General features: G+C 35.8%; 1 protein-coding gene across 2 annotated transcripts in view; it reads right to left on the bottom strand.

Annotated features, from left to right (window-relative positions):
* CDC42BPA (CDC42 binding protein kinase alpha) overlaps nucleotides 1-11,207 on the bottom strand; it is a 149,214-nt gene that overhangs the window by 1,301 nt on the left and 136,706 nt on the right. For both annotated transcript variants that reach the window (XM_029286291.1, XM_015826578.1), the window contains 8 exons: nucleotides 11,053-11,115; nucleotides 9,080-9,673; nucleotides 7,700-7,797; nucleotides 6,948-7,032; nucleotides 5,095-5,218; nucleotides 3,705-3,822; nucleotides 2,131-2,248; nucleotides 621-778 (listed from right to left, as the gene is read on the bottom strand). In XM_029286291.1, the coding sequence (XP_029142124.1) occupies nucleotides 621-778; nucleotides 2,131-2,248; nucleotides 3,705-3,822; nucleotides 5,095-5,218; nucleotides 6,948-7,032; nucleotides 7,700-7,797; nucleotides 9,080-9,673; nucleotides 11,053-11,115 (1,358 nt within the window). The remainder of the gene's footprint in view (nucleotides 1-620; nucleotides 779-2,130; nucleotides 2,249-3,704; nucleotides 3,823-5,094; nucleotides 5,219-6,947; nucleotides 7,033-7,699; nucleotides 7,798-9,079; nucleotides 9,674-11,052; nucleotides 11,116-11,207) is intronic.

The raw sequence follows: 11,207 nt of genomic DNA, 5'->3' as shown, positions 1-11,207 counted from the left end.
CTTCAGTGGAAATTAATATACTTAGGGACATTTGCTGATTTAATTTTTATTTTCCTGTATCTGCATCTATGCCTATAAATGCTATACTGTAATCGCACTTACATAAATGTTTATTTATTTGCATAATTTCCTGAATTTGTTTCTACTGTACTCTGTAACATTCTCTTAAAGAATTGCTTAACAATAACAAGAAAAATCTTGTATGAACAAGATTCTCCCCAACTGTTTCTTGGAATATTTTTTGCTTGTTCAACTCTTGCAAAAAAAAATCGGCCATCGACAAAGGTGTCCCCTAAGTCGGGTAAACTCTTCAAATGTTACACCGAACTAGGGACCTGGTTTACTAGGTTTCTAGTAAACCTAAACGGAAGACACTAGTCTACTAAATGTCTATCCAACATACATTAAAAGTATTTAGTCCGAACTACACTACCACGACACTAGATTTTGTATCGGAAACTATTTAGCTATTGCTAAAAAATATATCAATGTAATTCATGTTACTAGAATTTTTGTCATATTTTACAGAGTAATACTTTCCCTTTCAATTATCGACTAGTGCAGTACTTATGTGTCTTGATTTTCAATTACTTTAAGCATAAACTGGAGCTTATACCCACCTCTCGCTCGTACTCCCTCACTGGGGCATCACTGCCTTGGTCCAGGCCACCAGAAGACAAAGAGCCATCTGAAGGGGAGGCCATTGGCTGACGCTTTGCTCCATAGCTACCTCCTGAGAATTCTCTCCGCAAAGCACTACCATTTTGTGCAGATGTTCCTAGAAATGCACCCAGGAATTTAACTACATACCATGTAAAAGCATTAGAACTATAACCCATAGTATTCATTGTCACACTTTACCATTATTTGATCTACTGATGGTTTTGTTTGTTTGTTTGCTAGTTTTGTTTTTCCATTGTCATTCTTTTCTATCAAGGCCTCTTCTCCCTTTTCCATCCCAGCCTCCATTTCAGCAAGAGTAAAAATAATTTTATATGCTGTATTGAATTAACCTCTCTGTGTTGGTTAAGGAGAAACTGTTAGGTGGGGTAAAGTATAGGAAGGGAGGTTTAACATCTTCCACTTGCACTGAATCCCAAATATTTTGTCAACATTTCTGGAAATGTTGGTCCTATAACAGTTCATTGCAAATGAACAGCAGCCCTGAAATACAGTATATCTGAAAGTATTGTGCAACTGCCCCATTTCTTAGTGCCAATCCTGATTAGGCCTCCATCAATACCATGACTGCAATACGCCAATAATAAAAACAATACAGAATGTTCAACATGATACGTGCATTGAAGTACATTTGTTTTCATAACATATAATCATACTTTTAATATTATTGATATTTTTGCAATTTAATCCCTGCATACAATATTAAAATAGTGGGAGTTCTATGATTTTAACTTTCCTCATACTTCTCTACAACAATATGCACCGAGTAACAAGTGGTTTTACAGCTAACACTTCTTTACTGTTGCCAAGAAAACTCCCTGGGCACTTCCATGTAATTATCAGGAGTCAGGCTCAGCTCATTTCTTTAAAAAGATTAAATTTGATTAGCAATTAGTTCTGTAGCTCTTTCTCATATTCAGATGAAATAAAAATACCCTTTTATATGTTTATGAGGCTTTATTCTAGGTACTATGTTGATATATTTCATAATAGTGAAATATGACAAATAGGCAAAAACAATTACATTTCCGCTTTTTAAAAATATGGAATATTGTGCTGATCTCAGTTGGCAAAAACTGTTTTCCCAACATGAGCACGTGTTTTCTCAATATTAGGGAGTTCCAAAAGTTAACTAAGAAACAAACACAAATACACTGCTTGTAAATAGCTGAACATATATAGATGAACCCAGTGTATTGCCTTTTAAAATTATTAAGTCTGCATTGCTTTCATATTTGTTTTCTCTCCAAAGAGAATGTCTAATCTTTTCTCTATAAATTCTTGACTAAATTCCCTTTGCTCTTAAGGTCGTATATCCTTGACCACCAAAATGTCTGCCTCTTTCTTAATACATCCTTCACGAAGCAGACAAATACCGAGGTGACAGTACACCCTTCTCAAGGAAAATAGAGAAAGAGGCTGACACCAAGTGAAGGCTCAGCAACTTACTTGCTGCCAAGCCACTACTAGCACTCATGGAACGTCCAGGCTCGGTCCGGGTTTTTGTGATTGAAGGGATACTGACAGAACCACTAAACATTGCCCGACTTTCCTGAGGCCGAAGGTTCTGCAACAGAAAGACAGTCAAGTCAGAAACAGCTAAGAGGTAAAGTCATATAAAACAGCAAGATGACCAGGTTAGAATTTAGAGAAGACCTTGACTGACTGGCTCACTAATTAACAAGCACAGGCAATCCATCCCATTGGTTTGGGTGTGCTAAAAATTATAAGCCTCTAGTATCCCCAGCCAGGTTACTGAAGAATGATGATGGGAAATTGGGGGAAACACAACGGCAGGGTTAGAGTGGGTTAGGGAAAGCTGCAATAAGTAAATAGTCATCAGCGACAGCAGATGATTGCAAGGAAGCAATTAAAAAAAAAGAAACGAGACTGGAGATTTTTGACCTGAGGGTGAAGGGATCACGCAAAAATGGGGCATTTTCTTCTTTCAAATATGAAAGGAAGAACATACGCCAATGATGCTTCCCTTTTGTGCCATCTTTTATTTTTTATTTGTCATTTTATTGCTATGTTGATCATTAATGTTATGATTTTATTTGTATTGTTTTATTCATACTATGGATGTTTTAAAGGTTTTGCACACCATAAGAAAGGCTGAGCGACAAAGAATTGAGGCCTTTGAACTATGGTGCTGGAGAAGACTCCTGCGAGTCCCTTGGACTGCAAGGTGTTCAAACCAGTCAGTCCTAGAAGAGATCAACCCCGACTGCTCTTTAGAAGGCCAGATCCTGAAGTTGAAACTGAAATACTTTGGCCACCTAATGAGAAGGAAGGACTCACTGGAGAAAGGCCTAATGCTGGGAAAGATTGAGGGCAATAGAAGAAGGGGACGACAGAGAATGAGGTGGCTGGATGGAGTCACTGAAGCAGTAGGCGTGAGCTTAAATGGACTCCAGAAGATGGTAGAGGAAGGAAGACCTGGAGGAACGTTGTCCATGGGTCGGACATAACTTCTGCCACAGACTCCCTCCCACAGACCGGTACGCTCCCACAGAGCGGGCCTCCTCAGGGTGCCGTCGGCCAAGCAATGTCGGCTGGCGACCCCCAGGGGGAGGGCCTTCTCTGTGGGTGCCCCCACCCTCTGGAACGAGCTACCCCCCGAGATCCGGACGATTCCGGATCTCCTAACCTTCCGCCGCGCCCTCAAGANACATGGCTTTTTCAGCAAGCGGGACTGACCTAGGGTGAATTTTAAATAGGGATAATTTTTAATGATTTTTAATAAGAGACACAGCTACAAATATTTGGTTTTAATTGGCTTTTATTGGGGAAATGTGCTATGTTGTTTTAATATGCTGTGAGCCGCCCTGAGTCCCGTGGGGAGAAGGGCGGCATATAAGTCTATGTATAAAATAAATAAATAAATAAATAAACAACAACAACAACAAAATTGCTGAGAATTGTGAGAGTGTGATAGGGCAGAAAATCAATTAATAAATTTTATTTGTATCACATTTCAGACAAATTCATTTCACTTTTGTTATACACCAGGCTGTGCTTACCATAGGCAGGTCTTTGAGGATCTGTATACCATCTCCTGGGCCCATGTGTGCTATATGGTTAAAGTTAGTTGGGTGAGAAATTAATTTATTTCTCATTTCTGGATCTCGCAGCATCTCTCTGCAAAAGAAAATATTCAGACATTGTATGTTGAAGTGGCTATTTGTAAACACAAAGAGTAAATATGTACTATTCATAAAAATTATTCCACAACAGAAAACAAATAGCCATTTATATGGCTAAATTTTAAAAGAAAAGTACTTTAAATTCTGATACTGATTCTATCTCAGCTGTTAGCTTGATGGAAGGGAAAAGGTCAGGAAGAACAGAGAGGTTTGGCTTAAAAGCTTAACAGCCCATGTTCACAAAAAAGTCCAAATGGTTACTGGGTCTCAGAGTGCACTACGAGAGGGAGTTGAGACAACATTCAAGAAAAGGTGTAGAAGTGGGCTCAGTGATGATCGGATGCTGCAAAGATGGAGGCAGAGATGAAGGACAGAAGAAAAGAAAAGGATTAGAAGAATACAGCACTACTCTTCACATTTTACACTTACAATAATTTAAAGAGCTTTAGAGAAATTTGCCAATGTGTTGTAGGATACAAAAGAAAATTCTTGAGAATTTTAGAAAACCTGACAGCATAAAACTGGTTCTAATCATAGGTTATGTAATAAATAGGTCTTTAAAAGCCTCAACAGTAGTGAAAAAAAATGCTAACTTGAAAACAAGCAAATTCAATTATTTCCCTGTGTTTTCCCATAATTGTATACAAACTTTTATCAGCACAGCCTATACATGAGAAATGCTGAAACATTAACTCCATATTTCTTGAAAGTATTTTCTTAAAAATCAGAATCCTTTCTGAATATTTTCATAATAGTCTGAATGCTACCTTCCAAGGTGACCCTTTTGCTGCCTGAAAACTACACAAAATTTGAAAAATAATTGTTATCATCAGAGCACTGGGGAATATTACAGAGAATCAGATGGGAACTGTGCAAAAAAAGAGAATATCAAAACTGGACAATATATGCATAATTAGCAGTATAAATTTCTTTCGTAAAACTTTATTATTATCAGTCATATATACAGTATATACACACATGCACACACAAATGTACTTATGTACAGTAGTTGGAGACATGCATTCCAATTTACAATAGTTCTTTTGCATTTATATTTAAATTAAAACAAATTTAAGTATTGGGTTATACATCATATAAATAAAGCATAATATATAACAGAAAAGACAAATGTTTGAACGCATTGCCCAGAAATCCATTTTTTTTTCTAACAATCAAACAAACAAACAAAAAAATACAACGACGGGACACAACAAGTCTTCAGGGTCTACAAGCATGGACAGAAGACAAGTACAGGTTGAATACCGACCTTCTCTGCTGCATTCTCTCTTCCTCGGGCACCCGGAATGAGTAGCGCCGTTTATTATTAATATTTCGGACCATTTGCTTCCGACTGTTATCTGATGTCTCAGGAACCACCAACTCATCACCCTCTAAGAAAAACATAAAAATCCAAGCAGGATCACTTTTTCCCCCCTCCTCCAGAGAGCTAACTATAGAAAACTTTTCTAAATTAGTACGACTGCTAATGCTAAAACAATGGAACAATATAAATACATAGTATAAGATTACGGTTTTAAGCTTATACTAATTATATGTTATCTGCAAACATTCATTAGAGGCTTGAAAAATAAAAAATACAGAGAATCCTGTCTTTGAAAGAAATGTAGATGTTTGACTCTTTTTTTCCAACTGACCATTTTTTGCACCCCACATGGTTTATTACGGTACGTAACTTGTACATCTCTAAGTAAGCAAGTAAATTCAGAGGCAAATTTATCTTGTTCTGAGATCCATGGACAAAACTGGGTGGGTGGTGAGAACTATAATTGAAACAAAGCTAAAGTAAAACTTTCCACTTCTGTGTTCAGTTCTACTTCTTGTTTGCACCTAATGTGGAGTTAATCTTGCATTCAGAATTTCTTCTAAGAAAAACTTTATGCTTAAAGTAGACGTGGTATACAGAAAATATTTGGCATAGTATACAAAATAAATGGGTATTAGAAATGTTTATTTTTAGAGAGTGTAAAATAAAAGAAATAGGAACGTTTTTCTAGGAGACTGCGAGACAGAAAAGTTTACTCAAGCAATATTCCTTCCTAGCCTTTAACTACCAGATTTGCCTGCTGAAACTTCTGTGATGCTGACTGAAACATTGCCCATCATCCACTTATTGGACAGTGGCAAGAAAACACAAGAAGCATGGATTCCCAATGCTGACTCAATGATTTATTTCTCTATCTGTAGTTAATTTTTAATCTGAAAGTACTTTGCAGATAAATACTACTAGAAGGAAGAATTTGAAATAATTGTCCCCTTTTGTCAATGGAAGCATTCTGAGTGGAACTTTGCAGTGCTACAAACATCCAAACCACTGCATTTAAAAAAGTTTTATTTAGTTCAAAGATCTGGATCTATAATTTTAGGAAGTATTAATATATCTTATATTTGAAGAAGTGGAAGTAATTTCTTTAAAAATCTCAGTGGTAACAAAATCAGTACAAAATCTACTGATAGTCCTTGACTTATGGCCAGTTGCTTGTAATCATTCAAAGTTATTATGGACTTGCCAAAAGCTACTTATTACCTGGTTCCACAATTCAGACAGGTGCACAATTCCTCTGCAGTCACATGATTGGATTTTGGGCTCTTGGCAACTGGCTCAACTTTATGGCCAGTTACATTGTCCCATGGTCATGTGACTACAATTTGTTTTTTTGCCGGTTTCTGGCAAAAACGTTGATAGGAATACATTGATTTGTTTAACAATCATGGAGTTTGCTTGACAACCACTGCAAAAAGAGTCATAAAATCATGTTCGGTCACTTGAGTGCCTCGATTTATGACTGTCATGATTTATGATGGAAATTCCAGACTCCATCATCAAGGACTACCTGTAATAGACTTAAAATTCAATTATATCTGAAGTGCTAAAAATATGATAAATCTAAATGGAGTAACTGGTTCCTACTTCAAAGTTTTAGCCTAAAATGATTAGCTAGCCCAATTGTTTCTTAATTATATTAAAAACCTTGGGAATTGCACCATTTACAAAATGCTTCTGAGGAAAGGCTACTTGGATTGCATTCAGTACATCAGCATTCTATTAATGTCTGAATGAACAGTAATTAATGTAGATAGCAGTTGTTGTTTTTTACTTACCTGCCATCTTATTTTTGAAATAAATTAATCTAACAGTTTCTAGTCCTAGGACATTTAGCGACCCTTCTGTGTTCAAAGGACGTACCTAAAAAATGTAAAGTGTAAAAAAAAAAGCAAAAAGATATGAAGAAAATGTGAAACAGTATAAACTATCATACATCATACATGAATATCATGGCAAAAATTCAGGAGGACCTTGGTGGGGTTTGAAACATCACAGTTGTTAACTGATAAGATAGTTGTAAACTATCTCTAATGTAACCTGCATCTGCACAACCAATTTGTTTTCTCTTCCCTTTCTCACCTCCACGTCTCTCCAACTGAAGTCCTACATCAGTTTAACCACTCACTGATGAAGTGAGCTGCAGCTCACCAAAAAATATTCTTTTAATAAAAAATGTTAGGCAAAAAAATTGTACCAAATTCCTTCTGATGAAATGTTAAAAATATTTAATAGAAATATATGTATTGTACTGTTCAGAGTATCTTTTCTTTAAGAATTCAAAGTGCTTGAAACTTCTCTCTTCTTTTTATTGCAACAAAAACAGCACTCTGAAGCAGCTTCAGTGAGTAGTTGCCTCATACCTAATTAGTTTCCATTGTAGCCCTGAAGGTGGGTGGGTGTCCCCATTCCTAGTTCATCAGATTAATATTTTAATATTTTAATCCAGATGGAACTCAACATATGTTTTAATTCATATTATGAATAACCTATCCAAACTGTTTAATTTTCTGTATAATTCATTAGTTACCTTCTTGAGGGGGATGGTCTGAATCCACTCCATTGAGTTCACATCGAATATATCAACTGCATTTTCACTATAAACTGAGAGGTATGGTGCATTGTAACCTAGGAAGAAACACAGATATATGTCTGGATAATGCCTTACGGACATACGTTAGATTGGGTTGAAAACTGACAGGTAAGGAAATCACTTTTAGCATATACCTCTTGTAATTAAATTAGAAGTACATTTTGTACGGTTGAAAATAAGCCTAGTTTTTTTATTGGTGTCTACCTATCTGTTTAATATTTGTTGAAAATAAGCTGTAGGTCAATTGCCTCTCACTATGTTCACATTATATGATTAGCCACACTGAATGTTAAAATGAAGCCTTTGGGAAAAAGAATAAACCATTAACTATAGCTAACAAATAAAACAGTATCAAATATTAATCATATATTTGCTAGTCTAATATTACCTCAGTTTCCAAGACATTGAAATTATGTACAACCAGTAATCATTCAGAAATGAGCAGTTAACAAAATAAATCAAATTCTAATATAGACTGATATAATTGTTAATAGTTGGTATGTGCATGTGTAATACACATACAAACACATGCATGTGCACACATACAGATATACATATGCAAAGGGGTATTTTTCTGAGGTTATGAATATTTTTTGAAGAATTGATGCAGCATTACTTGATATCACACCTTCTAGCATCTTCCTATTAGCAGAACATACCTACCACTAGTAGCAATTTATTAAGTATGCTCTTTTATCACTATACTGAGAGCTTCAACTGTGGTAATTAACTTCAGCTATGGTAACTATAGTTAGTTATATCAATAGAACTTTCCTTGCATTCATTCTAGAAGCAGTACATAATAGTTCCCATGATGGATGGCAAATCATGCTTCCTCCAACCCAGAGACTTATTTCAAAACCTATGATTCTTTTTTGGAAGGAAAGTCATAATGGTTTGCCAAATAATATTAGTGCTAAAAAAATAAATGAAGAGGAAATACATGGGTAAGAAGGAAAGGGGGGGATCAAGATATAACATCACAATATTACAACAAATGGATTATTATCATAGCACAGGAGTATCAAACTGCCGGTCCATGGGCCGGTTGCATCATGCGGAGGCCACCCCCATCCCAGCTCCAGCAATGCAAAAAAAGTTGCGATACATCACAATACATCACGTGACGTGGTGAGTATGACACCTGTGTTATAGCACATAGTTAAAAAGTTATTTATGTTTCAGTATCGCATCTCCTACAACTTGTTGTTATTAACTGCTTGATTAATTACACAGTGTTATTCAAATATTGTGGATGACTTCAAGCCATGAGGAAAAACAATCCTTTACTTAATTAATGTAATTGCAGAAACTTACAGGAAGAAGAAGGAGTTGCAGGCCACATTAGTTCTTGTTGTCTAGATCTTCGACCCTGACAGTCCACATAAATCCCTACACTGCTAAAACACAGCAGGTATTCTTTATTTGAGATTTCAACAGCACAGATAGCATCAGTTGGCTGCTGTGTAATGAACGACAGTGTGTGATCATCTGGATGAAGCAAACTATGTGGATTTCCTTCTCCATACAAAGGGTACTTTAAGAATCCTGACTGATAGCCAACACAAAGCCGTTCACTAAAGATAGCCATCCACTGGACATTCCCAGCCACTTGGATTTCTTTTATCTTTTTATGGCGTGTTTTGCTATGATTTAACTCATAGCATAGGACCTGTCTTTTCATTGCTACACACAGGCAAGTAAGGGCTCCATGGCGCACTTGTCCAGAAACTATGGTCTGGCAACCTCTAGTTTCTGCCAGTTTATAAAAATCAATCTCTCGACCATCCAGAGCTGTCATAGGAAATAGTCGTACATGACGGTTTCGTCCCGAAATCACTGCAATAAGTTGTTCATTTGGGATGAGCTCAATCTGATGAACTTTCTTATTGTCACCAACACGAATTATCTCTGCAAAAATAAAAGGTTGCAAAAAATTATCTTAGAATATAAAAAGTGTGCTCAAATCTATAGTATTCATCTTGCTTATTGAATATATAAACTTATTTTTCCAAACTGCTTTTTTCCACTAACAATTTCTTCTAAAAATCATTGTATCCCATTTGCATTTTCAAAAGTCTGCCTTTGACTTTTTTCCTATCAGGGTAATTACCTTTGAATAGGAGTCTATTCAAGTGTCCTCAAAAAAGAAGTTTGCACCTTCTTTTCCCAGAGTCAGTTCTACATTCTTTATATTGCCTCCCTTCCCTGTCTCATGGATGCTGTGTTTCTATGTTCTACATAGTTCCTATTAAAATTGTGTCATCTATCCATTGCCAAACAAAACCATATTATATTTAGATAGGTTGTGCCTGTTATTATAGAATTGGATGGGTTATGCTTGGTTTTATCTACGCATTTTGAACATTTTATTTCTGTTTTTAATTATTTTATCTAATTTATATTAAGCACCATGCCATTACTCATTAAAAAAAAACCAACAGCAATAACATTTGTCAGCTGCCCCTATGTTTGAAATGGGTGGTCATATATATTGAATAAATGAACAAATAAAACTATTGAGTTTCAATCTTCTGACATATCACAGACTGAAAAGTTTTTAAATACAGGTAGTCTTCAACTTATGACCATTTGGGAAGTTATGACAAATATCTCCAGAGCTATTTATGATTTGTTTTTGAAGTTATGGTGGACACATCCCCCACAATGATGGGATCGCATTTGGAAAGCTTGGCAACTGGCTCATCTTTATGGCCATTTGCAGCATCCCATGATCAATGACTGCTATTTGCAATGTTTTTTTGACAATTTCTCACAAAAAATGCCCATTGGGGAGAATGGATTTGCTTAATGTCCACCACAAAAATATCAGTCACTTGATGCCTCGACTTATGATCACAACAAATTATGACCATAATTTCAGGCTCAATTATGATTGTAAATTGAGGACTACCTGTAGTCCTCAATTTACAGGGAAAATTTGAACACTATAGCATGGTTAATATTTCTTAATTCAGTTATAAATCACAGAATGAGAATTTATAATGCTTGCTAGATATCTTCCCTATCTTTTAAGCAGAAATTCTTAGCAATGTACATGGCACTTCCTTTTCCATTTTTTATGGCAATAGTAATAACTTGGTAGTTTGGTATAAGAAAGAAATGACTTTCTCAAAGTCACTGAGTAGGTTTCCTTTGCTGAGGGTGGACTTGAATCTGAGCCTCCCTAGTATTAATTCAACAACTTAACCATTAGGCCACACCGAATGAAATAAAAAGTACATCTTATTTGAATTTTCACTTTTCCAATATAAATCTAATACTCTTACCATCCTTTGTAACATGAACAACAAATAACCCTTCTTCATTGCCCAAAGCTATTCGTTCATGATCTGAAACAGTTAAAAATGAAAAAGAAAAAATAATAATTGAAACACACATTGTATAAGGAAAAACAAGTATCAGATACCAGGATAGTTGAAAC

Source organism: Protobothrops mucrosquamatus, unplaced genomic scaffold (assembly GCF_001527695.2).
Source record: "Protobothrops mucrosquamatus isolate PMUCROS unplaced genomic scaffold, P.Mucros_1.0 scaffold_210, whole genome shotgun sequence".
In the NCBI taxonomy this organism is placed as follows: Eukaryota; Metazoa; Chordata; class Lepidosauria; order Squamata; family Viperidae; genus Protobothrops; species Protobothrops mucrosquamatus.
Note: the sequence above shows the minus strand (reverse complement) of the source record. Positions and strands in the feature narration are given on the sequence as shown.